Source organism: Pongo abelii, chromosome 12 (genome assembly GCF_028885655.2).
Source record: "Pongo abelii isolate AG06213 chromosome 12, NHGRI_mPonAbe1-v2.0_pri, whole genome shotgun sequence".
Taxonomy (NCBI): Eukaryota; Metazoa; Chordata; class Mammalia; order Primates; family Hominidae; genus Pongo; species Pongo abelii.
Window position 1 is genome coordinate 28223489 of NC_071997.2, and position 27519 is coordinate 28251007.

The 27519-nt window shown below is 38.3% G+C and overlaps 2 protein-coding genes across 21 annotated transcripts in view; both read left to right on the forward strand.

Annotated features, from left to right (window-relative positions):
* LOC129047447 (E3 SUMO-protein ligase RanBP2-like) overlaps positions 1-12040 on the forward strand; it is a 39246-nt gene extending 27206 nt beyond the window's left edge. Inside the window, exons 16-20 of one of the 3 annotated variants that reach the window (XM_054547244.2) lie at positions 337-516; positions 608-691; positions 3852-3987; positions 7551-7645; positions 8690-12040. In XM_054547244.2, coding sequence (XP_054403219.1) covers positions 337-516; positions 608-691; positions 3852-3987; positions 7551-7645; positions 8690-12040 — 3846 coding nt within the window. Of the gene's footprint in view, positions 1-336; positions 517-607; positions 692-3851; positions 3988-5386; positions 5820-7550; positions 7646-8689 lie in introns of those variants that run through there. The other 2 variants (XM_054547245.2, XM_054547246.2) reach the window with 2 other exon arrangements.
* Positions 12041-12519: 479 nt separating this feature from the next.
* The window catches only part of LOC129057501 (DNA-binding protein RFX8-like), a 103067-nt gene continuing 88067 nt past the window's right edge, over positions 12520-27519 (forward strand). For 15 of the 18 annotated variants that reach the window (XR_008522073.1, XR_008522074.1, XR_008522075.1 and 12 more), the window contains exons 1-9: positions 12520-12671; positions 21104-21210; positions 21674-21838; positions 22495-22599; positions 23581-23743; positions 24204-24304; positions 24398-24475; positions 25081-25218; positions 26259-26380. Coding sequence is in view for 14 of the 18 variants with exons in the window: in XM_054547249.1 (XP_054403224.1) it covers positions 12575-12671; positions 21104-21210; positions 21674-21838; positions 22495-22599; positions 23581-23743; positions 24204-24304; positions 24398-24475; positions 25081-25218; positions 26259-26380 (1076 nt within the window). In the remaining 4 variants the exon portion in view is untranslated. The other 3 variants (XM_054547255.2, XM_054547254.1, XM_054547277.2) reach the window with 3 other exon arrangements.

A 27519-nucleotide genomic window follows, 5' to 3' on the forward strand; every position in this document is an offset into this window, starting at 1 on the left:
TTCCAAGTTAACATTCCTCTACAGTTATCATGGTTAACAGAAGTAATAGAAAGAGCATGGACTTTAGAATCAGAAGATGTTAGATTGTACAACACTTTTCTGTGTTCATGAAGAAAAAAATTATAGAATAAAGACAAAAAAATAAAAATAATAATACAAAACAACAGAAAAACAAAGAAAAAAGATAATTAAAAAACATTTTCACGTGTATTATTATTTAAAGTGTAAAGTGCTTATTAAAGTGACAAAAATGTAAATAAGATAAAATATATCATTTTAGAGTTTTTACTTTTGGAATTTTTTGCAAACGAAAGCCCTTAATTAATGTCTTTTTAGTTGCCTGTGCCCCTGGAGTCTGTAAAAGAGATGCTTAATTCAGTCATGCAGGAACTCGAAGACTATAGTGAAGGAGGTCCTCTTTATAAAAATGGTTCTTTGCGAAATGTAGATTCAGAAATAAAACATTCTACACCATCTCCTACCAAATATTCACTATCACCAAGTAAAAGTTACAAGGTAAACAGGAAAGAATGGAATCATTTCATTGTGAAATTGTTTCTGTTCTAAGTGTTTTAAATGCTGTTTTGTTATTTTTATTTTTTTTTAGTATTCTCCCAAAACACCACCTCAATGGGCAGAAGATCAGAATTCTTTACTGAAAATGATTTGCCAACAACTGAAGGCCATTAAGGTAAGTCACTTAATTTCTCTAGCTGTACTTTTTATTCCAAGATTCCTTCCCTGGCCACTCTCTCACTTTTTTTCTGAAGCTGGTCAAAATGTCCCCCTGCCATCCAAATAGTATGGCAAGGGGACATTTTGGTCTTTTTTTTTTTTTTTAAAGACAGGGTCTTCTTCTGTTGTGCAGGCTGGAGTACAGTGGTATGATCACAGCTTACTGTGGCTTCGACCTCCTAGCTCAAGAGAGCCTCTTGGCTCAGCCTGCCACGAAGCCAGGACTACAGACAGTCACACGCCACCAGGCCCAGCTAATTGTTGTATTTTTTGTAGAGACAGGATTTTGCCATGTTGCCCAGGGTGGCCTTGAACTCCTGGCTCAAACAGTCCTCCTGCTTCAGCCTCCCAAAGTGCTGGGATTGCAGGCGTGAGCCACTGTGCCCAGCCTACATACCTCGGTCTTGACACTTTACCATATTTTGTTTTGTTTTGTTTTGAGATGGAGTCTCACTCTGTTGCCCAGTCTGGAGTGCAATGGTGCGATCTTGGCTCACTGCAAGCTCCACCTCCCAGGTTCAAGCGACTCTCCTGCCTCAGCCTCCCGAGTAGCTGGGATTACAGGCACCCGCCACCACGCCCAGCTAATTTTTGTATTTTTAGTAGACACAGAGTTTCACCATGTTGGCCAGGCTGGTTTTGAACTTCTGACCTCAGGTGATCTGCCTGCTTTGGCCTCCCAAAGTGCTGGGATTACAGGTGTAAGCCACCACGCCCAACCCTTTACCATATTTTTGAAAGTACTTTATGTGTCTCTCTCCTCATCTTCCACAAAATTTGAGACCTTCAAAGGTAGAAACTGTTTTATTTAAAATATAAGAGTTCCTGGCACAGAGAAGTTTCCTGAGTGATCGAACTGCTACACTGTACTAATCATACTCTGGTCTATGAGTTCATTCCCAGATTAGCTGTGGATTACATGTGTTTCAAATGTATAGCTAGGAATTGAAAAGCGGTCTGAGCTTCAAAAAGTCCTACTATATTTTAATACTTCCATATGAATTTGACTTAATTATGTAAGGAAATAGTTATGTATATATATCTTATTTTAACAATAGGGTTCAAAGGAGCTTGACTTTTTTGGAATTGGAAATAAAAGTAGGTTCTTTCATGCTTATCAGGCAAGAACTAAATTACTCATACTGCTAAAGTTACATCAAAGATATGCTGATGTGTGGCGATTATTACAGTGTGATCAGCAGTATTTGCAACTTAAGAGAATACTATTTGGTGGGGAAGACATTTTTGAATTTGCACAAAAATTTTGAATGTTAATTCTGTGTAGTCGTGGCCTATGACAATTACATACAATTTTGACTTAACATACAGGTTTCAGGCTCCCAGCATTGTATTCTGTGGAAGTATAGTGGAGCACTAGTCCATGAGCTTGAAAAGCTTGGTACTAGTACTGACTCTGCCATTAATTAATGATCTTGGGCCAGTCACTTCCTTTGTGACTGTTTGGCGTCTTATCTTTAAAAACGAGAGAATTATTGAAGCCAGTTCTCACCACATTGAATGTTAAAAATTACAGTTACAGCAGTGATTGCAAATTCAAAGCTCTGGTGCGGATACCAACAGTGACCATAAAGTTTTCTAGGTGATTCCACTAGTTTCTTATTTCTTGGATGTGTATGTGTAGCATCTGGACTAGGCACTGTAGATGGATGAGTGGGGGAAATTTTATTTAGCTTGAAAATTGAGATGGTTTTGGACCTCATGGTTAGGTCTTTCTGGGAAATTTTTATTTGAAACACTTGTGGAAAAAGAAAGCCGACATGCTAGATCTGTCCCTGACCTCACTTGTTAGAAGTGGTCGGATTCCTGGGCTGATACAGAGAAGTTTGAAACTTTTCAAAATTTACCTGTTTTCTGATACCACTACAATTTCTTTGGAAAAACAATTTCCTGTTAAGTGTCTGTTTTGTAAGGGGACATTTTGTAGGTTCTAGGGTTGGGTATGGTGCTGTCATTTAGTTTTCTTCAGCAGAGATCAGGTAGCCACATAGCTACACTAGACGGCATTGTATCTATCTGCCGTCTTGTCAAGGCAGCAGAGTTGGGTTAAGAAACCATTTTTGGAGTCAGATCTGGTTCAAATTCCAGCTGTTATTCCCTGCATCCCTTTCTCTCATTTTAAGATAGGAGCTAATATTGTTTACCTAACAGTGTAGATAGTATAAGAATTAAGAGTTTAAGTGCGTTGGACATATCATTATATACATAATAAATTTCTCTGCAGCTGCTACTTTTTTCCCTTTCCTGGTGGAGCATTTGAACATCACCTTGAGAATGAGTTGTATTTTGTTTCAGCACGGGGTTAAGTGAAAAGCTAATTTGGGGAGGTGATTTGGAATGTCAGGTAGTCCAGATTGCAGTGTAGAAAGAACACACTGAAAGGATGGTCAGTGTAATGTTAGAGGACTGTGAAAGTTGGGGAAAGAAATTTAGTTTCTAGGTACTTGTTTTTTTGAGCAGGGAATTGTCTTGGCTGGAGGTGAACATCAGAAAGGTTAATGTAGGCAAGTGTAGAATGGAAATGAAGGTGTGATCATTTAGGAGGTTATTTGTTTAGGTGAGAGAGTTAATGAATTAGGTTTTGTATTAATGAATGAAAATGGGAACAGATAAATTTTTAACAAATTAAGAATCATATTTTAAAATCAGCACCAGGTACCTAGAACTCATTGGCAAATAGAAACTTTCAAAAGATATAATCAGGTCCGGGCGTGGTGGGTCACACCTATAATCCCAGCACTTTGGGAGGCTGAGGTTGTGGATCACTTGAGGTCAGGAGTTCAAGACTAGCCTGGCAAACATGGTGAAACCTCATCTCTACTATTATACAAAAAATTAGCCGGGCGTGCTGGCTGACGCCTGTAATCCCAGCTACTTGGGAGGCTGAGGTGGGAGAATTGCTTGAGCCCAGGAGGTGGAGGTTGCGGTGAGCCAAGATTGTGCCATTGCACTCCAGCCTGGACGACAGATCGAGACACCATCTCAAAAAAAAAAAAAATCAGTTATTTAAATTTAAAAGAGTAAGCTTTCCCAGCACTGTTTCTGGCATGATATAATTAAATGTTTAAAATTATTTGATTTTTTTTTTCTTCCAATAGAAAGAAATGCAGGAGTTGAAACTAAATAGCAGTAACTCAGCATCCCTTCATCGTTGGCCCACAGAGAATTATGGACCAGACTCAGTGCCTGATGGATATCAGGGGTCACAGACATTTCATGGGGCTCCACTAACAGGTGAGCTGGCAAGTGGATAATTGCATATTTTAGTAAAACTACTTTACTTCCCTGTTTTAAGTAGATAACTTGTGAAATCACCTTATTTATATATGTTTGTTAATATACATGTCAACGTCTGTTTATATATTACTTCAAAAGCTGTATTTGGTGTTAACGGAGATTTTTATAACCCCAAGCAGAAAAAACGAGCTGTATGTGATCACATGTATATAAAGGCTTAAAGAACACTTAATCCACACCTCAGATGAGCTGAGATGAGATTATTCCTTAAATTGAAAAATGTTAATGAATAGAGTTATGCACTAAGAAATGCTTAATTAAGAACCTACGCCTCTGGGGAATTATTTTGATGATAATGATGAGAGGCAGGACATTATATAGGAAATCTTACTTAATTTGAAATATTATGGTTATATAAAGAAAGAAAAGGAGTTTGGACCTGAATCATACTGGGTTTTTAAGTTCTGCTCTATCACTTACTATAATAGCTGTGTAAGTTAACCTGTCTGAAATGTGGAGATAATACTTGCCTTACATAATTACTATGAGCATTTGTGTATGTGCAGGTGGGCGTGGGTGTGTATCAGACATTTATTAGAGTATACAGTAAATAGTTAATGAACTAAGGTTACTAATAGTGTTTACTGTGGGTTGGCTATGTGCAAAAGTGCTTTGTGAATGTAATTTTATTTAATTACAGTAACTTAGAATGGCCGGTACCATTATTAATCCCTTTTTTATAAATAAAGAAATGGGATAAAGAAAGGTTAGGTAGCTTACTATTATTATACAGCTAGTTATTGATAGAGCCAAGATTCACACTCCAGTGGTGTAACTCCAAAGCACTTGCCAGTATAATACATTGCTCCCAGGCAGCCAGAAATAACAAAATTGTTCCTTTTACATACGACAGACTTCTGAAATGGTAGTAGTAGTGCCCTTTTTTTTTTCTCTTTTTAGCCCAGGAAAGATTTAGAATCAAATCTAGTTTAGATTAGCACATTTGTGTGATGGTTCATATAGTTAAGGCAACCCCACTAGCCTTTTGTGATAGTATCTTCTCAACACAAGCAAAATAACAAAATCTTTGTGAAGTCAAGCTTATTAAATGTCATAAGTCATAGATAAGTATATGAAATGTCTAACGTTCAAACCTTGTTTACTTAAAACCTTATACATCATATAGGTCCTTGTAAGAGGATAAACGAACTGGCTAGCTAGCCTTTTCTGGGGCTTTTTTAGTGATGTGTGCAGTCAGTTATTTGGTGCCTTGTGGGTCATGTTTCCATTTCTTCTGTGTACAGGCATAAAAGGCCTTCTGTTCTTATACAAGCATGTAAATACAACATTCCCATTGTCTCATTTTATTCTTGCAATGACCCTATGAAATGTGTAGAAGCAGCACATCCTCATTTTACAATTGAGAAATATGGAGACTCCAAATGGATTATTTACAGGTTCACAAAACAGCTTTGTGGCACTGAAAGGGCGAGAGCCAAGATCTCCTGATTTCTGTTCCTGTGTTCATAGATTCTTTTTCCTTAATAAAAGTAAACATATATCAAGATGGTCCTTGTTTTTTTTAAAGTAAGATGATTAAAATTAAAGATTAATGAGCTCATAGGAGATACTCAGAAGTACTGAACAGGGTGAAGAAAACTAAAAACTAACCACCTTATTAACATTTCTTATATTTGAGAGCATTTCCTTCTGGTTCTTTCTCTATACATATAGTATTTTTTATGAGATTGTTACCATGTTATTATGTTGCGTGTAGATGAGCTAGCCTGTTTTTTAAATGTTACTTTAGTTCTGAGCATTTTTAAACTTAAATGTTTTTTGAATATTAATGAGTTCATGGTATCCCATCACATGGAAGTACTGTAAATTCTGTTCCTTTATGTTGTTTCTGGTTTATGCCATTACAAATTCTAGGACACTGTCCTAGTTTTGTAGGGTATTCAAAATACTCAGTTTATGCTCTTACCACTAGTATCTGATAGTGCCATCTTCGCACTTTTGCTAATGCTGACTTACTAGTTTATAAAATCCTTTGCCAATTTGTAGGAACAAAAGTGATATCAATTTTTAAGGTTTTTTAATACTAGTCGTGCTCAACAATTCATGCAAATGGCTGTTGGTAGTTTTGCCATCTTCAACGTGGGTACCTTCCAGTTGTTTGGTTTCTTGGTAAAACTCACACACAACAGTTGGAGAAGAATTTGTATATCAACATGAATGTTAATGTGATTTTTTAAAAGCCAGCGAACACATTTGTGTTCCTTGTGAGATCCTTTGCATGAATTTGTCAGGTAATTTTTTTGACCTGAACATTCTCATAATAGCTTCAGTTTGCACAATGCAACCTCGTCATTTTGCGGATTTTCAAGGCTCACTTCGAAAACATGTTCCTTGAGGCCTATTATATTTCTTTCCTAAATTGTCTATTCATATGGTGCTTTTAAAAATTAGATTACTTTTAGTAGATTTATTAGAGCTCTTTAGTTTTTTTCCGCACAGTTTAGAGTCAGTAGTCAATTAAAGTCCCTACTTAAACTTCAGACTAAGATTTTTTTTTAAATTTAAAATTATATTTTTTCTTTTTGCTTTCATGTAGACAGACATCTTGCAAGACTTTAAGATTCTTGGGCCATTTCTGTCAGGTTGTTCTGTGTTCTGTGCCTGCTTCCTCCCCATAGTAATTTCAAAATAGCTATCCTCACCTCTGTTAGGTTTCCAAAATCAAACTTGGGCTTCTGGCTAGCCTTTTCTCGGTCTTGATTTTTCAGTGCTTTCCAGAGGCAATTGTTTGGAACCTCTTGGCACAGTTTCTGTTTCTTCTTCCATGTACAGGCATAAAAGGTCTTTTGGTTGTTTTCTGGTAAAACTATCATAAAACTGTTCAAGCAAATGACTATTGGTAGTTTTGCCGTTAACATGGGTGCCTTCTAGTCGTTTTGTTTCCTGGTAAAACACACAAAACAGAGGAGCAGATAGTTTGTACATCAGCATGAGTGTTGATGTGCTTTTTATTTTAAGCCAGGGAACACATTTTATGTTGTTGATGACATCCTTTCCATGAATTTGTCAGGTGATTTTTGAGCTGAACATTCTCAGTAATAGCTTTAGTTTACAAAATACAACCTAGTCTTTCTGCAGATTTTCTAGGCCCACTTCAAATGCATTGACCATCAGATGGCATCTTGGTTCCTTACGTCCTTTCTGTGACTGAATGTCCATAATTCCACATCATACTGATCTTTCTTAGAAAAGGCAACAGTTACTTTCTTCTTTATTCCTTTTTTAATGCTTGTGAGGTAGTTGTTGTTGTTGATCACAGTGATGCTATTCTCTTATTCTTCATGTCATATTTAGCAATTTTTTTCTAGTTTGTCATTTGATAATCTTGATTGGTGTATTTTGATGTACAGAAATTTAAAATTTATGTAGTTAAATCTTTCTTTAATTTCTATTGCTTTTGTATTTATAGCTCTTGCCTAGTCTTAACTGTAGTATAGACTTTAACAGTGTTTTCTTTCTTTTCTTTTTTTTTTTTTTAGTTGCAACTACTGGCCCTTCAGTATGTTATAGTCAGTCACCAGCATATAATTCCCGGTATCTTCTCAGACCAGCAGCTAATGTTACTCCCACAAAGGTAACAAAGGAATAATTTATATATTTATAATTATTTCCTTTTTAAATTGTTTAGGGTTCCTTCAAATAAATTCAAGAGAGCAGTAGTTCAGTATTAAAACTTTTATGTCCCTTAAAATGTAGATATTTTAAATTTATCTCCAAATACAGAAATTATACTTCTCAGTCACCTTATTTTTGTGTTACAATAAGTGTGAATATTTAGAATATTTTAAAAATGGGAGTGGTGGTGGTGGATCCTTCATCATTCTGTTTTAACAGAAATAGAACTGTAATGCCCTTGCTGACCCACTATGTGGTAAGTACTTTCAGGCCTGATACAGCTATATGTATAACAATTGATTGAAGACTCAATATTACAGTGGTAGTTGAATGTGACAGCTTTGAGGACAGAGTGTTGGGGTGCATTTAGACCCTTGCTCTTCTGCTTATTTTGACCACAGGCAAGTTTCTTAACCTCTCAATGCATCAGTTGCGTCATATGTAAAATGAGGATAATAATAATACCTTAATTCATAGGGTTTTTGGGGACATTAAAATGAGATAATAATGTAAAGTGCTTAGAACAGTGCCCAGCTGGCACATTAATAAATGCTCAATGAATGTTATCATCATCATCATCATCATTATTGTTAACATCATTTGATAAATTGTTTAGGAATGAAGAAGGTATTTATTTTACGACTTTAGCTGTAGATTTTAAGATGCTATAATTAATTTTCATTATATGCCAAGTATATATGCAAGTATCTTTGTAGTAATGTGGTTTTCTCTTAACCTACTTATGCCTAGCGCTCCATTATTGGAACACTAAGCTTATGGGAGTTATTTATATCCTACTGCTCAAGGTCATTGCGAAGGTCTGATTTTTCACACAGAAAATTTGCAGCCTCTGGCATAAACGGGTTAATGATGTGTACTACATCCCCTAATGAGATCTTCTTCACTTCATATTCATGTTTGAAGTTTGTGAGAATTGGTTTGCATTTAGTTATCTGTAGTTTTGTAGACAATCTACAAAATGTTTTAACTTTCTGTCTTTTAGGGCCCAGTCTATGGCATGAATAGGCTTCCACCCCAACAGCATATTTATGCCTATCCGCAACAGAGGCACACACCGCCAGTGCAAAGCTCTTCTGCTTGTATGTTCTCTCAGGAGATGTATGGTCCTCCTGCATTGCGTTTTGAGTCTCCTGCAACAGGAATTCTATCGCCTAGGGGTGATGATTCCTTTAATTACAATGTTCAACAGACAAGCACAAATCCACCTTTGCGAGAACCAGGATATTTCACAAAACCTCCAATTGCAGCTCATGCTTCAAGATCTGCAGAATCTAAGGCTATAGAATTTGGGAAAACTAATTTTGTTCAGCCCATGCCGGGTGAAGGAATAAGGCCATCTTTGCCAACACCAGCACACACAACACAGCCAGCTCCTTTTAAATTTAACTCAAATTTCAAATCAAATGATGGTGACTTCACGTTTTCCTCACCACAGGTTGTGACACAGCCCCCTCCTGCAGCTTACAGTAACAGTGAAAGCCTTTTAGGTCTCCTGACTTCAGATAAACCCTTGCAAGGAGATGGCTATAGTGGACCCAAACCAATTCCTGGTGGTCAAACCATTGGGCCTCGAAATACATTCAATTTTGGAAGCAAAAATGTGTCTGGAATTTCATTTACAGAAAACATGGGGTCGAGTCAGCAAAAGAATTCTGGTTTTCGACGAAGTGATATGTTTGCTTTCCATGGTCCAGGGAAATCAGTATTTGGAACACCCACTTTAGAGACAGCAAACAAGAATCAGGAGACAGATGGAGGAAGTGCCCATGGGGATGATGATGATGATGATGACGGTCCTCACTTTGAGCCTGTAGTACCTCTTCCGGATAAGGTTGAAGTAAAAACTGGTGAGGAAGATGAAGAATTCTTTTGCAACCGCGCGAAATTGTTTCGTTTTGATGTAGAATCCAAAGGATGGAAAGAACGTGGGATTGGCAATGTAAAAATACTGAGGCATAAAACATCTGGTAAAATTCGCCTTCTAATGAGACGAGAGCAAGTATTGAAAATCTGTGCAAATCATTACATCAGTCCAGATATGAAATTGACACCAAATGCTGGATCAGACAGATCTTTTGTATGGCATGCCCTTGATTATGCAGATGAGTTGCTAAAACCAGAACAACTTGCTATTAGGTTCAAAACTCCTGAGGAAGCAGCACTTTTTAAGTGCAAGTTTGAAGAAGCCCAGAGCATTTTAAAAGCCCCAGGAACAAATGTAGCCACAGCATCAAATCAGGCTGTCAGAATTGTAAAAGAACCCACAAGTCATGATAACAAGATAAGCAAGGCTCCAAAGAGGGGATTTGAAGGAATGTTCATCAGGAAAGGACAGTGGGACTGTAGTGTTTGCTGTGTACAAAATGAGAGTTCTTGCTTAAAATGTGTGGCTTGTGATGCCTCTAAACCAACTTATAAACCTATTGCAGAAGCTCCTTCAGCTTTCACATTGGGCTCAGAAATGAAGTTGCATGACTCTTCTGGAAGTCAGGTGGGAACAGGATTTAAAAGTAATTTCTCAGAAAAAGCTTTTAAGTTTGGCAATACAGAGCAAGGATTCAAATTTGGGCATGTGGATCAAGAAAATTCACCTTCATGTATGTTTCAGGGTTCTTCTAATACAGAATTTAAGTCAACCAAAGAAGGATTTTCCATCCCTGTGTCTGCTGATGGATTTAAGTTTGGCATTTCGGAACCAGGAAATCAAGAAAAGAAAAGTGAAAAGCCTCTTGGAAATGATACTGGCTTCCAGGCTCAGGATATTAGTAGCCAGAAGAATGGTCGTGTTGTGATTGTTGGCCAAACAAGTAGCACGTTTACATTTGCAGATCTTGCAAAATCAACTTCCAGAGAAGGATTTCAGTTTGGCAAAAAAGAGCCCAATTTCAAGGGATTTTCAGGTGCTGGAGAAAAATTATTCTCATCACAATGCGGTAAAATGGCCAATAAAGCAAACACTTCTGGTGATTTTGAGAAAGATGATGATGCCTATAAGACTGAGGACAGCGATGACATCCATTTTGAACCAGTAGTTCAAATGCCTGAAAAAGTAGAACTTGTAACAGGAGAAGAAGATGAAAAAGTTCTGTATTCACAGCGGGTAAAACTATTTAGATTTGATGCCGAGATAAGTCAGTGGAAAGAAAGGGGTTTGGGGAACTTAAAAATTCTCAAAAATGAGGTCAATGGCAAACTAAGAATGCTGATGCGAAGAGAACAAGTACTAAAAGTGTGTGCTAATCATTGGATAACGACTACAATGAACCTGAAGCCTCTCTCTGGATCAGATAGAGCATGGATCTGGTTAGCCATTGATTTCTCTGGTGGTGATGCCAAACTAGAGCAGTTGGCAGCAAAATTTAAAACACCAGAGCTGGCTGAAGAATTCAAGCAGAGATTTGAGGAATGCCAGCGGCTTCTGTTAGACGTACCACTTCAAACTCCCCATAAATTTGTAGATACTGGCAGAGCTGCCAAGTTAATACAGAGAGCTGAAGAAATGAAGAGTGGACTGAAAGATATCAAAACATTTTTGACAAATGATCAAACAAAAGTCACTGAGGAAGAGGATAAGGGTTCAGATACAGATGCAGCCAGTGCCTCAGACACAACAATAAAACCCAATCCTGAAAACACTGGGCCCACATTAGAATGGGATAACTACGATTTAAGGGAAGATGCTTTGGATGATAGTGTTAGTAGTAGGTCAGTACATGCTTCTGCATTGGCAGGTAGCCCTGTGAGAAAAAATCTTTTCCGCTCTGGTGAGTCAACAACAGGATTTAACTTGAATTTGAAATCTGCTTTGAGTCCATCTAAGTCTCCTGCCAAGTTGAATCAGAGTGGGACTTCAGTTGGCACTGATGAAGAATCTGATGTTACTCAAGAAGAAGAGAGAGATGGACAGTACTTTGAACCTGTTGTTCCTTTACCTGATCTAGTTGAAGTATCCAGTGGTGAGGAAAATGAACAAGTTGTTTTTAGTCACAGGGCAAAACTCTACAGATATGATAAAGATGTTGGTCAATGGAAAGAAAGGGGCATTGGTGATATAAAGATTTTACAGAATTATGATAATAAGCAAGTTCGTATAGTGATGAGAAGGGACCAAGTATTAAAACTTTGTGCCAATCACAGAATAACTCCAGGCATGACTTTGCAAAATATGAAAGGAACCGAAAGAGTATGGGTGTGGACTGCATGTGATTTTGCAGATGGAGAAAGAAAAGTAGAGCATTTAGCTGTTTGTTTTAAACTACAGGATGTTGCAGACTCGTTTAAGAAAATTTTTGAGGGGGGAGGGGGGAGGGATAGCATTGGGAGATATACCTAATGCTAGATGACGAGCTGGTGGGTGCAGTGCACCAGCATGGCACATGTATACATACGTAACTTACCTGCACATTGCACACATATACCATAAAAGCAAACGTATAATAATAATTTTTTTAAAAAGGGTAATTAAATTAGAATAAATAAGATAAGAATATGTTCTTTTTGGAAAGCTTAAAAAAATTTTTTTTTTGATGAAGCAAAAACAGCCTAGGAAAAAGATTCTTTGATAACACCTCATGTTTCTCGGTCAAGCACTCCCAGAGAGTCACCATGTGGCAAAATTGCTGTAGCTGTATTAGAAGAAACCACAAGAGAGAGGACAGATGTTATTCAGGGTGATGATGTAGCAGATGCAACTTCAGAAGTTGAAGTGTCTAGCACATCTGAAACAACAACAAAAGCAGTGGTTTCTCCTGGATTTAGTTTTAATGCACCTTTGAAAAGTAACAATAGTGAAACTAGTTCAGTATCCCAGAGTGGATCTGAAAGCAAAGTGGAACCTAACAAATGTGAACTGTCAAAGAACTCTGATATGGAACAGTCTTCAGATAGCAAAGTCAAAAATCTCTTTGTTTCCTTTCCAACGGAAGAATCTTCAATCAACTACACATTTAAAACACCAGAAAAGGGTAAGTACTTTGTTGTTAAGTTAAGCACAGTTTTTCTTTCAATGTTTAGCTTGATGCAGACTCTTTGTAGGATACTAATGTTGGGATATAAATGATGCTTTGTGAACACCCCCAAAATATTTGAGCAATTTTTTTTTCTCCCTTAATAAGTTCACGGTGATGTTTCAAAGAGCAAGAGAACTTAGTTTAAGACGTTTCAGTAACTGGAAGATACTTCTATCATGCTAGGGCAGAGCAAAAGAACTCAGTACAGTATACGGACTCATGCTTGAATCATGCGCATTAACGTGAGTCTTTTTTTAAAGTGTTCATTTTCATTTGTTCAGTTTCTTTTGTCACTCAGAAAACATGATATTGAGGCTGGGCACGGTGGCTCACTCCTAGAATGCCAGCACTTTGGGAGGTTGAGGTGGGCAGATCACTTGAGCTCAGGAGTTCGAGACCAGCCTGGCCAACATGGTGAAACCCTGTTTCTACTGAAAATACAAAAATGAGCTGGGCATGGTGGTGCATGCCTATAATTAGCAGCTACTCAGGAGGCTGAAGCAGGAGGATCGCTTGAGCATAGGAGATGGAGGTAGCAGGGAGCTGAAATCATGCCACTGCACTCCAGCCTGACTGAGTGACTGAGTGAGACTTTGTCTCCAAAAAAAAAAAAAAAGAACATGATATTGAGATGTTCTCATTTTATATGTTGTATGTCAGTCTTGCTCATTTATTAAATGAGCGAAGAATGAAACTACAGGGATAAATGAATATGTAAGACAATCAGATTGGTGGTATAAATTGAGGGATTCTGGCTTTTTATGTTTTAAAAGCATATTCATTTTGTTTCCCAAAATGTTAAAAAATATTCTTTATTTTCTAGGATTTAATTTTAGCCTTTTTAAATCTAATCCCATGGCCTTTTGGACTAGCACCCCTTCCTCACAGCCTGAGAGCAAAGGTATAGAACTAGCATTCTCAGTATGAGATAACAGCAGTTTTTAGCAGGTGGTAGCTCTTAGCAAAGTATTAATAACTGTGGCTGTATGAAATTAAGTACTTAGCACTACAACATGCATGTTAAAGAATGCCAGTTTAAGCAAAGTACCTTTTGACTGGTGGCATGACACCCTTGTTGGTTTGTTTTTTTAAAATGTACTGGGATGCTGATTTGTAATGTACTTCATTGCTCTGTTATTTCAGGTCTGCTCAGTGAAGACCTATGTTTTATCTAATGTTTATCTTTAGCCACTAACGTCTGCCAGTATTCAAATGTAGTGGCAACGGCATGTATACAATATGGAAGAGTGTCCCTGTAGGGCTGTTCTTTTGTGCATGGTTTAGAAAAATGTTGTATTTGAAAATGGACCCCATTTTTAACAGCCAGCATTCTACGGCTTGCATATTATATGTGTTGCACAGATCATTTTTAGAAGTGTGGCTACTAGAGTGGAAGAAGAAGTGGGATCTGTTGAAAGCCTTCAAGAACAGGTTAGGGAAGTGAAATCTCACCATTAGTGACCAGTAACACATCTTAGCCATGCCAAACAAGTACAATGATAAAGTAACAATCTCTGAATTTTCTTTTTTAAGTATACCGGTTTTATTACTAGCTAAGGTAGCTCTTAATCTTTTATTTTTAAAGATACAGTCTTTGAGAAATGTGAAGTGTTAACTTAAAAGTGGATGTATACTTGCGTATAGTTTCTGTGAGCTCTGGGTTAGAAATCCCTGACCTAAAAACGAATGTGCCTATACACTACTGTAGAACATAGAGCCTTATTCTGTTTTGAATCTGATAATGTCATTGTCCCAAGGGACCTTAGAAATGAAGACTTTAGACATGAGTAAACTGAGGCCAAGAGAGGCTATCTGATTTACCCAAGGTGTCTTTACTGAGTAATAGCAGAAGTGGAACAAGAATCTGTATCTTACGGTGTACTGTTATTTCTCCTAGCTAGGAAATGATACTAATTTTTTGTTTATAATGAAGGAGAGGGGCCCTCCCCCTCCCCCTCCCTCTCCCTTCTTTGGTCTCCCTCTCCTTCTTTTTTCGGTCTCCCTCTGTTGCCGAAGCTGGACTGTACTGCCGTGATCTTGGCTCGCTGCAACCTCCCTGCCTCAGGCTCCTGTGACTCTCCTGCCTCGGCCTGCCGAGTGCCTGGGATTGCAGGCGCGCACCGCCATGCCTGAATGGTTTTAGTATTTTTGGTGGAGACGGGGTTTCGCCGTGTTGACCGGGCTGGTCTCCAGCTCCTGGCCTCGAGTGATCTGCCTGCCTCGGCCTCCCGAGGTGCTGGGATTGCAGACGGAGTCTCGCTCACTCAATGCTCAGTGCTGCTCAGGCTGGAGTGCAGTGGCGTGATCTCGGCTTGCTACAACCTCCACCTACCAGCCTCCTGCCTTGGCCTCTTAAAGTGCTAAGAGTACAGCCTCTGCCCCGCCGCCACCCCGTCTAGGAAGTGAGGAGCGTCTGCTTGGCTGCCCATCGTCTGGGATGTGAGGAGCCCCTCTGACCGGCCGCCCCATCTGGGAAGTGAGGAGTGCCTCTGCCCAGCTGCCATCCCGTATAGGAAGTGAGGAACATCTCTACCCGGCCGCCCATCGTCTGGGATGTGAGGAGCGCCTCTGCCTAGTCGCCCAACGTCTGGGAAGTGAGGAGCGCCTCTGCCCGGCCGCCCTGTCTGGGAAGTAAGGAGCGCCTCTGCCCGGCCGCCCCGTCTGGGAGGTGAGGAGCACCTCTGCCCAGCCGCCACCCCATCTGGGAGGAAGTGAGGAGCACCTCTGCCCGGCCGCCCCGTCTGAGAGGTGAGGAGCGCCTCTGCCCGGCCCCCACCCGTCTGGGAGGAAGTGAGGAGCACCTCTGCCCGGCCGCCCCGTCTGGGAGGTGAGGAGTGCCTCTGCCCGGCCGCCCCCTCTGGGAAGTGAGGAGCGCTTCTGCCTGGCTGCCACCCCGTCTGGGAGGTGAGTAGCGCCTCTGCCCGGCCGCCCCCTCTGGGAAGTGAGGAGCGCCTCTGCCTGGCCGCCACCCCGTCTGGGAAGTGAGGAGCGCCTCTGCACGGCCGCCCTGTCTGGGAGGTGTACCCAACAGCTCCGAAGAGACAGCGACCATCGGGAGCGGGCCATGAGGACGATGGCAGTTTTGTTGAAAAGAAGGGGGGGAAGTGTGGGGAAAGGAAGGAGAGATCAGATTGTTGCTCTGTCTGTGTAGAAAGAGGTGGGCATAGGAGACTCCATTTTGTTCTGACTAGGAGAGATTCTTCTGCCTTGGGATGCTGTTGATCTATGGCCTTTCCCCCAGCCCCGTGCTCTCTGAAGCATGTGCTGTGTCAACTCAGGGTTAAATGGACTAAGGGCGGTGCAAGATGTGCTTTGTTAAACAGATGCTTGAAGGCAGCATGCTCTTTAAGAGTCATCACCACTCCCTAATCTCAAGTACCCAGGGACACAAACACTGCAGAAGGCCGCAGGGACCTCTGCCTAGGAAAACCAGAGACCTTTGTTCATGTGTTTATCTCCTGACCTTCTCTCCACTATTATCCTATGACCCTGCCATATCCCCCTCTCCAAGAAACACCCAAGAATCATCAATAAATACTTCATAAGAAAAAAAAAAAAGTAAGGTGGGAAGGGAGAAGAGAGTGAGTGGTAATCAGGCAGGATTTGATGAAAAAAAAAAAAATCCCACAGCAGGCATAAAATCCAATCTTAGGAAGCACTTAAATGAGAAGTTTTGGCACTTAATGAAGAAAACTGCAAAACTTATATAGGATGACTGTTATTTGAACTATCAGTTCTCAGATTGGTTTATAAATTCTAAGACAAATTCGTTAAAAATTGTAGAGTTTTTTTGGCTGGATCTTGAGAGAATTCTAAGTTTTAAGTAAAAAACTAGCAAGAGTAGCTAAATTTTTTGTAAATGAAAAAAGTGACATCCTACTGAAAGAGACACTAAAACTTATCACAGTTACAGTAATGTGGTAGAATTCTGATGCAAGAATGGTACAGATTAATGTAGCAGAAGAGAGTGATACTTCCGCATAACAACAAACAGGTGCCAGGCTCTCTTCTAAGCACTTTACATATCTCAATACACTTAATTCTCAAAACAACCCCCAAGTATATTAGCATCAACACTTTACAAGTGAGGACTCTGAGGCATAAATAGATGAAGGAACTCAAAGTCACAGACTCAGATTTCTTAAGAAACCTCAGGGTCACAGAACAAGTAACAGAGCAGAGCTGAAATTTTAATTCAGGGAGTCTCGTTCCAGATCTATTGTTTCATCAACTAAGCTATACCATCTCAGTAAAGTTTGAAACAGAAACCAATGAAGAAAGAAATTCCTTCTAAGGAATTAGGTTTTTATTTCACTCCACATAGCAAAATGTATTCTGGATGGGTTAAAAAATTTTGTGAAAAATAGTTTTTAAAAACCTGGAGTGAAGTACTTGATCTTTTTTTTAACTGACTTCTGGATACAAAAGACTTTTTCAAACTTTAGATACTAAATTTAGGCCAGGTGCAGTTGCTCACGCCTGTAATTGTAGCACTTTGGGAGGCCAAGGTGGGTGAGTCACTTGAGGCCAGGAGTTTGAGATCAGCCTGGCCAACACAGCGAAACCCTGTCTCTACAAAATATACAAAATTTAGCTGGGCATGGTGGCACACACACTCATGGTGACTGTAGTCCTAGCTACTCGGATGGCCGAGGCACGAGAATCACTTGAACCTGGAAGGTGGCAGTTGCAGTGAGCGGAGATTGTACCACTGCACCCCTACCTAAAGTATTTTGACAAATTACAAAGGAAAAGATTGATAGATTTAACTACTTGAAATTGATATGTCTGGTCTACCTCTGGAAGAAATTAATAGATTATAGGGTCTCTTAAAATGTAAAGAAGCAAGTTCCTCATGTAACTTGCTCTTATGAAGAAGCCCATATATAAATTTTAAATGGGTTTTTTAATGGATTTATAAGATCTTTATATATAAGCATACTAATTCTTTGTCATGTATAAATTTAAATTTTCAAATTTCATTACCATATTTTCATATGTAATATAAACTTACGTATAAAAATGTGACAGGATTTAAGGTAGAACCAGAGGTGCTGAAATGTTTATTAATGTTGATCACTTTTAAAAACACATATACCTATGCTCTATTAGGTTCTTCAGGATGCATCATTATAAAGATACTGAGTAATTTTTGGAGTTTGTTAATTTGGCTAGTTTTTTAGTGTTCATATCACTTGTAATAACTTGTATCGGTTTATTAAAAGATCTGAACACACAGGAGTCCTAGAGGGACAATAATTTGTAATTATTCAGATGTTTAGAAGTGTCTACCCTGCATAAGGAAAGTAGACTCTTGTATGCATGGCATTCGTTTTTGTTCCAAGACTCCCCTTAGGAATAATACTTGATTAAAATCAGAATTTCCCAAAGGGAGCCATTATTTATTACGCCTTGGCATAGCAATTCAGTTTTTACAGCTATTGACAGCAATTGGAACCAGAATGAGTAAAAATGAAGAGGGCCAGATAGAGACTAAGAGGATAAATATCTCTGATTTCTAGAGGAGCCTACCCAAATACTAAACAAGCACAGAATCTTCTTTCTATGGAAAAGAAAAGACCCTAGTGATACCTCAACCCTGTATGCATGTGTGCCAAGAAGTAGCAAACTCATAAATAAACATAGAAAAACATACTTTGGGAGGCCATAGCTTGAGGATTGCCTGAGGTCAGGAGTTCGAGACCAGTCTGGCCACATGGGGAAACCCCATCTCTCCTAAAAAATACAAAAAAAGTAGCTGGACATGGTGGTTGAGGCAGGAGAATTGCTTGAACCAGAGAGGTGGAGGTTGCAGTGAGCTGAGATCGCGCCACTGCACTCCAGCCTAGCGACAGAGCGAGACAACGTCTCAAAAAAAAATAGAACATAAGCCAGATTCTAGATTCCCAAGTCTTGTCTTCTGCCACTGAAACCACTAAATGGACAGACTATAAAATCAAAATTCAGATTGTAACAGTCAGCCACCAGTTGAGTCAAATAATTGACCATATGTAAATGAGAATTAGAAACAAAAGTGCGTTAGTCAAGGATCTGATCTGGGAAGCAAGAGCCGGGCATGGTGGCTCACACCTGTTATCCTAGCACTTTGGGAGACCTAGGCAGGCAGATTGCCTGAGCTCAGGAGTTTGAGACCAGCCTGGGCAACATGGCGAAACCCTGTCATCTACTAAAACTGCAAATATTAGTTAGCTGTAGTGGCACACACCTATAGTCCCAGCTACTTGGGAGGCGGAGGGAGGAGAATCGCTTGAACCCAGGAGACAGAGGTTACAGTGAGCTGAGGTTGCACCACTGCACTCCAGCCTGGGTGACAGAGCAAGACCCCATCTCAAAAAAAAGATTTCGCAAGCACGATCCAAAAGAGCATAAATGCCACACAAGACCCAGCAGAGGCCGGGCTCAGTGGCTCATGCCTGTAATTCCAACACTTTGAGAGGTTTGAGGCATGCGGATCACCTGAGGTCAATTCAAGACCAGCCTGGCCAACACGGTGAAACCCTGTCTCTACTAAAAATACAAAAATTAGCCGGTTGTGGTGACACATGCCTGTAATCCCAACTACCCCGGAGGCTGAGGCAGGAGAATCATTGGAACCCGGGAGGCGAAGGCTGCAGTGAGCCAAGATCGCGCCACTGCACTCCAGCCTGGCAACAGAGCGAGACTCTATCTTAAAAAAAAAAAACCACCAGAGAAGCCTGTGGAGGTGAGCCAAGGACACAAGAGGTCCAGGTCCACAGGAAAGCCACTGCCAGGCTTCACAGTCCTCTTGGTTAATGTCGTTTCTGTTTTACGCATAATATCTCAGTGGAACTTCCAAATATAAACTTTGCAAGGAAACATAAACAGTGTGCTATCAATAAAACCACAATTAGATACCACCTCACATCAGTCAGGATGGCTACTATTAAAATGTCAAAAAAATAACAGGTGCTGGTAAGGTTGCAGAGAAAAAAGGAACACTTACACTTTTGGTGGGAGTGTAAATTAGTTCAGCCATTGTGGAAAACAGATCCCTCAAAGACCTAAAAACAGAAATACCATTTGACCCAGCAATCCCGTTACTGGGTATATACCCAAAGGAATGTAAGTCATTGTGTCATAAAGTCACATGTACGTGTATGTTCTCTGCAGCACTATTCATGATAGCAAAGACGTGGAATCAACCGAAGGGCCTGTCAGTGGTAGACTGGATAAAGAAAATTGGTATATATACACCATGGAATACTACACAGCCATAAAAAAATATGAGATTATGTCCTTTGCAGGGACATGTATGAAGCTGGAAGCCACTATCCTTAGCAAACTAATGCAGGAATGGAAAACTAAATACCACATGTTCTCATTTATAAGTGGGAGCTAAATGATGAGAACACATGGACACATACAGACGAGCAACAGACACTGGGGCCTAACAGAAGGTGGAGGGGTAGGAGGAGGGAGAGGATCAGAAAAATAAGTAATGGGTACCAGGCTTAGTACTTGGATGGCGAAATAATCTGTTCAACAAACCCCTGTGACACAAGTTTGCCCTACATAACAAACCTGCACATGTACCCCTGAACTTAAAAGTTAAAAAATTTTTTTAAAACACCATTTTGCTAGTAATTTTGCAGGCACATTTATGGGAAGAAAATAGAAGTTTTCCAGAAACAAAGGCAAAAACAGGATTTATAAGGAAGGAGAGAGAAAAAGAACTACATGCAATCTCGAAACTGAATCTCATTTACATATTTTGGTGGATAACCTAATTAGCTTGTGTGTGGCAAAAAAGTCTGATCATTCTGTCCTTCAGTAGGCCAACTAGGAATATCAAAGAAAATTCAGTTGGCTTTGGATTCTTCAGGAAATACTGAAAGTGTCACTGCAGAGTGTGAGAGACTAAATCTATGAATGTCTTCCAGTGTTCTTTCATTAACACCTTTACCTTATATTAGGTCAGGCCTGGAATATTTCTCTCATCAGAATTCTTCAGGTAGAGTTAGGTATCCAGGTTAAACTTTTTATCCTCTGTCCTTAAATTGTGTTTATTAAACGTTTTATCTATCCTTAAATTGTGGTTACATTTCAGAAGTTCGTTTTTGTTAATGAGTAGAATATTTAACCTTGGAGCTATTATATTGTTTATATTTAAAATTTTCTTCTCCTTTCATATGTTTCCGCCACCCTCCAATACTAAAAGTTACCCAAAATATGCTAATTTTATTACCTAATGCCAGTTAGGTATTCTGTTCAACTTGGGTAAATATTTTAAGCATCCGGAATGGACTCATGAATCTTAAGGTGGCTTGATGATGAAGTCTGACCTGTTGAATGCATAATAATATGCCAAAGTTAAATCCTTCTTTTATTGAAGAATCTTTTATTAGAATATGAAAAGCAGTCAGAGCAACTGGATGTGGAAAAAGAACGTGCTGATAATTTTGAGCATCATATTGAAGACCTTACAAGACAATTAAGAAATTCGACTTTGCAGGTAATTTTTTAATAAATCCAAAAATGAAAAGTATAACAGGTATATTTTAATCTCAATACTTTTTGCATAAAAAATTAAATATAGTCGGAAACAGAATTTATTCCCCCCCACTTCACCCTCCTTCCCACTTAGGAGAGAAGAATAAGACGAAACAGCTAGCAACTATCTTGCTTATTATTCTAATCTCAGTTCCCCTAGAGAATTGTTTGTTTGTTTGGGGGTTTGTTTGTTTTTCATTTCTGCTCTTTGCTCTGCCAGTGCAACCTGATCTCTTGTAAGGTTTACCATATTAGTATTTCAATGACAGATTTTAAAACTGATTCTTAATATTATTCTGTAGCATGGACTTAGAAATCTTCATTTGTCACACTATGCCAATATTCTCATTAATGTACCTGTTCATTCTTCCTCTGCTGTATATGTTTTCTGCATGTTTATAGTAATGAATCATGTGTCATTTCAGTGTGAAAAAATAAATTCTGATAATGAAGATCTCCTGGCTCGTATTGAGACACTACAGTCTAATGCCGAATTATTAGAAGTACAGATTTTAGAAGTCCAGAGAGCCAAAGCAATGATAGACAAAGAATTAGAAGCTGAAAAACTTCAGAAAGAAGAGAAGATAAAGGTAAAAACAATCCTGTGAGATTGATTCACATATATATGATGCATTTACCAAAATATTATTTAAATGAAGGGAAGACTTACTAAAGAGTAGCATTTATGAATACAGCAGAGTTCATTAATTCCTTAATACCAACCATAAATTTGAGAATCCATGCTGTGATTTGGGGGTGTATACATTTTAAACATTGAAATATTACCAAACTTTCTGTATTTTAGCATGTCAGATTTATTTTATTTATTTACTTATTTTTATTTTTTATTTTTTATTTATTTATTTATTTATTTTTTTTGAGACGGAGTCTCACTCTGTCGCCCAGGCTGGAGTGCAGTGGCGCAATCTCAGCTCACTGCAAGCTCCACCTCCCGGGTTCACACCATTCTCCTGCCTCAGCCTCCCGAGTAGCTGGGATTACAGGCAGTCACCACCATGCCCAGCTAATTTTTCGTGTGTGTTTTTAGTGGAGACGGGGTTTCACTGTGTTAGCCAGGATGGTCTCAATCTCCTGACCTTGTGATCCACCCGCCTCAGCCTCCCAAAGTGCTGGGATTACAGGTGTGAGACACCACGCCAGGCTGTCAGATTTATTTTAAAGCCCCTTAAAAATACCTTTTTAATGTTGGTTGGGTTGTGTGGGTTGTTTTTATTTTTAATTTCAGGAACATGCCACTACTGTAAATGAACTTGAAGAACTTCAGGTACAACTTCAAAAGGAAAAGAAACAGCTTCAGAAAACCATGCAAGAATTAGAGCTGGTTAAAAAGGTAAAATAAAACACTAGGATGAAAATTGATGTAATGTTCACATTGTTCTGTTTTGTTGTTCTATTTGTTCTGTTCTGTCTGCGATCTCACGCTGTGGCCCAGGCTGGAGTGCAGTGGCATGATCTCAGCTCACTGCAACCTCCGCCTCCCGAGTTCAAGCAATTCTTGTGCCTCAGCCTCCCAGGTAGCCGAGATTCCACGCATGCGTCACCACACCCGGCTAATTTTTTGTATTTTTAGTAGAGATGGAGTTTCACCAATTTGGTTAGGCTCGTCTGGAACTCCTGACCTCAAATGATCCACCCATCTCAGCCTCTCCGAGTGCTGGGATTACAGGTGTGAGCCACCGCACTCAGCCTGCATTGTTAAACTATTCTATACATGTTGAAAAGAAGTGTTTTAGAATGTTACTTGTGGTACTAAAATAATGCTTTATAAATTATTTGCTCAAAAAATTGAAAATTTAACTTAATTCTCTAAGTACCAGTCCTTTCAGAAGAATCTAGGCTCCTGATTTACAAGATTTTGGTTTGACATTTCATTTTGTATACATGATTGTTGTATGACACATAAGATTTAATTAATGTCAAAGCTTGAAATTTGTATTATACTTAAAACTTTGGCTGACTTTACTCCTTCAAAGATGAGGCTAAAAAGAAATGTACTATAAGAGCCACTTGACATATTAGTATTTTATAAATAAGAGCTCCGCAAGCTACAACTGTCAGTTGTAGTTAGTTATAATGAAATAAAATGAAACTAAGAAAGTTGGGTTAAACTACTAGAAAATATTTTGTGAAATTAAAAACTAGAAAATATCCAACTCCTCATTTCTTTGTTACAGTGTAAATGATTTCACTATTACAGAAAGGCACCCATTTATTGCTGTGGCATCATTTTAGCAATTTTACAAATGACAAAAAGAATTTACAAATGAACTGATCTACTATTGTGTAAATCTTCTACTTATAAAATGTGCAGGATGCCCAACAGACCACATTGATGAATATGGAAATAGCTGATTATGAACGTTTGATGAAAGAACTAAATCAAAAGTTAACTAATAAAAACAACAAGATAGAAGATTTGGAGCAAGAAATAAAAATTCAAAAACAGAAACAAGAAACCCTAGAAGAAGAAATAAGTGAGTTAAAGAAAATTCACTTTACCTTTTAATTATTTCATCATAACAACTTGATTTGGTGGGGGGCATTACTTGTTTATTTCACCAGTCTTTCACTGTCAGTCGGGTGTTTAACACAGTGATAAATGTTACTGGGGACCCAGAATGGGTGTAAAACTATTTGCCATTAAGATGTTTATAGTCCACATTTATTCACTTTAACATTTCTTAAGTACCTTGCTGTTTCCTGGTCTGGGTTAACTAAGATTGTCTATGGGTTGTAATTGTTACAGCCAGGAGATGGGTACAGTAGAGTTTATGGCACTGTTGTTACTACTGTCGCATATGTTTGAAGTATTCCATAATAAAAAGCTAAAACAGGCTTAAAGATAAGCCAATACAAAGAAGACATATTTGTGTATTTAAATTCACTGATAAAAATTGTTACATCTTTTTCTACTGAAATTATTTCTTGTGCTAGCTTCATTACAGTCTTCAGTACAACAATATGAAGAGAAAAACACCAAAATCAAGCAATTGCTTGTGAAAGCCAAAAAGGAACTGGCAGATTCAAAGCAAGCAGTACGTTAATTTTTGTTTCGTATTTTAGTACTTGTTCATAATTTATTTATGAGTAACATTAAAAAAAATTTAACCAAGATTCTCATTCTGTAGGAAACTGATCACTTAATACTTCAAGCATCTTTAAAAGGTGAGGTGGAGGCAAGCCAGCAGCAAGTAGAAGTCTATAAAGTAAGGGTTTTACTTTTTAAGATTAAAAAAAGTTTTTTCATGTAGAAGTGAAGTACCATTTAGAGATTTTATTGATTATCCTATAAGGATATCTAGAAAGATTCCTCAACATTTTGAGGAAGTTACAACAATAAATCAAGTCTGGCATATAACTGGAGTATATTGGTTAGCTCAAGCTAGATTATTTTCACGTATTTGGAAATTCGTAGTATACTATAGAATAGTGCAAAATAAAATAAGCCTGCATTTGAACTTAATGATATTGCAGTCACAAGGAACAGTTTGTAAAATGATTTTATACGTTTGTTATGTTTGTGTATATTTTTATATATATAATGTCTTGAAGTATTTAAATATTGTATGTTAAATATGTAGTCTGGGATGTTCATTTTTTTGAATTGATGTTGGTTTAAGAAAAGATAGCTTAATGAGAAAATGTTCTACTTGTCTCTACTTTTTCAATAATAATACATAAAAATATTTCACTACTTAATTATGCCTTATATGTACTTATGTCTCAAACCTAAAGTTTGCATTTTAAGGAAAACCTCTTTAACTAGTGAAGATAGGATTTGCTAAAGCTAAATTTAAAGATTTACCCCGAGATTCAGCTGGCTGAAATAACATCAGAGAAGCACACAATCCACGAGCACCTGAAAACCTCTGCGGAACAGCACCAGCGTACGCTAAGTGCGTACCAGCAGAGAGTGACAGCACTACAGGAAGAGAGCCGTGCTGCCAAGGTGCGTTCTTCAGCCACAGCAAGCCACTGGGATTTTATTATCAGCTAGTCATTGGTTTACTCCAGGGCTGTGCTCTCCCTTTTTACTATTTTGCTGTTAAGAGCACTTATTAGATTAAGACCTGTTCAGTTAATCTGGGTCTAACCGCAATCCCATGCCAACCCTAATCGTAACTTGGATCACTTTTTTTGCCAAAAGGAAAAACATGATGTTTTTTCCATTTCAACCTTGTTTTGCAATTTATGTGTCACTTATTTATAAAGCTTTTTTTATTAGAAAAGTGTTACAGTTCTTAGGGCTAAATGATTATAAATAACATTTTAATAGCATGGCTGTGGGGGGCCTACTTTCTTGTCATCATCCAAAACAGACACAGTGCAGTGGTTGTGTTAGATGCAGCTCTTATTTAAGCAATCATGGCAACGCTGTTGTGGGAGTTTACAGATCACTTCAAGAAAGTGGATGACCTAGAACTTAACACTTAACCACCCTGTTTTGAAAACTGAAGTTCAAATAACTTAATTTCTTTGAGTTAATTTTTCTCAAATTTATAAAAAGAGGAGATATCATAAGAGAAAATGTTTATAAAGTTCCAAAAGTACATAGTGTCACTATAAAATGTATGGTTAGTAAATTAATCTACCAGGGTAGAAGACATGGTAGAAATGGATCTCTTATCAGAAAATATATATTATTGAGAGGCCTTTAAAAAGTGTAAGACCTCCCAACATGAAGACCTGATAAATGTTGGAGGCAATGGATATCCTAATTACCCTGATTTGCTTATTACACATTGTATGCATCCATCAAAATATCACATGCACCCCATAAATATGTACAATTATGTATCAGTTAAAATTTTTTAAGTGTAAAGCCAACAGAAGTATGCTTTTTAGCAAGGTTAATCAAGAAACCAAAAAGAATGTCAGCTATCTTTCTCATTTTCAAAAACAGGTTTTTATCTCAATTTGTTAATCTCTGAAAGAAAATAGAAGGACCCTGTTACAATAGAAAACGTTTCTCTCTTTTAAATGTTACAGGCAGAACAAGCTACTATAACCTCTGAATTCGAGAGCTACAAAGTCCAAGTTCATAACGTTCTAAAACAACAGAAAAATAAATCTGTGTCTCAGGCTGAAACTGAGGGCGCTAAACAAGAAAGGTAAAGTCTAAATTAAATATGCAGAGTTTTCCTCCCACAATGCAGGTTCTTCACCAAGTAGATTGAAAATCCTATTATGATTTTTTTTTTTTTTTTTTTTTGAGACAGAGTTTCGCTCTCGTTGCCCAAGCGGGAGTGCAGTGGTGCAATCTCAGCTCACTGCCACCTCCGCTTCCTGGGTTCAAGTGATTCTCCTGCTTCAGCCTCCTGAGTAGCTAGGATTACAGGCGTACACCATCATGCCCAGCTAATTTTTGTATTTTTATTAGAGACGGGGTTTCACCATGTTGGCCAGGCTGGTCTCAAACTCCTGACCTCAGATGATCCACCCGCCTCAGCCTCTCAGAGTGCTGGGATTACAGACGTGAGCCACAGCACCCAGCCTAAAATCCTATTATGATTTTTAACTGTGAAATTATGTATATTGTTACCAAAGAGAACAGAATTTCTTGGCTTCACTGTGTCTGCAAACAGTAACAGGGAAACTTCATTACAAAGGACACTGTTGCAAACTCTAAAATTAGATGTTAAAGTGCACAGTGAAGCCAGGATATGAGATAATAGGCTCACAGTTCAATCTTGTCTTAATAAGATCTTGTCACGGTAGAAAATACAAGCATTAAAATTACATTATGATTTGTTTTTCCAGTTTTGAAAATTTAGAAGTAAAAATTAAAATGCTAAGTGTACTTATTTGCCATTAATTTAGGTTAAACAGAAGTTGCTTTAAAATATTTCACTTATTTCAAAAATTTTAAATTTATTACTGAATTTTGGTCTAGAATTAAACTTTTCTTATTTATGACCATTTCAGTTCTATTTGAATGGTATATTGTTTATGCTGCTTTAAAACTAGCATACAGATCCTGTTTGTACTGGGAGTGAGAGAGAGATAGGGCATTCCATGGCATCTGTGTTGAGCGGTTCAGTATTCAAAGCAGTTTTACATCTGGCTCTTACTGTTCTAAACAAGACTAATTATTCTGAAATTTTTGTATGTTTATGTTTCTATTACTTTCATTTAGGAATCTATTAAATATAGAGACTGTAGATTGAGACATGGTATTTTCTTTCCAGTAGCTCATTAAATAAAGGGGAAATTAGATACTGATACATTTCATAAATATAAATGTCACCAT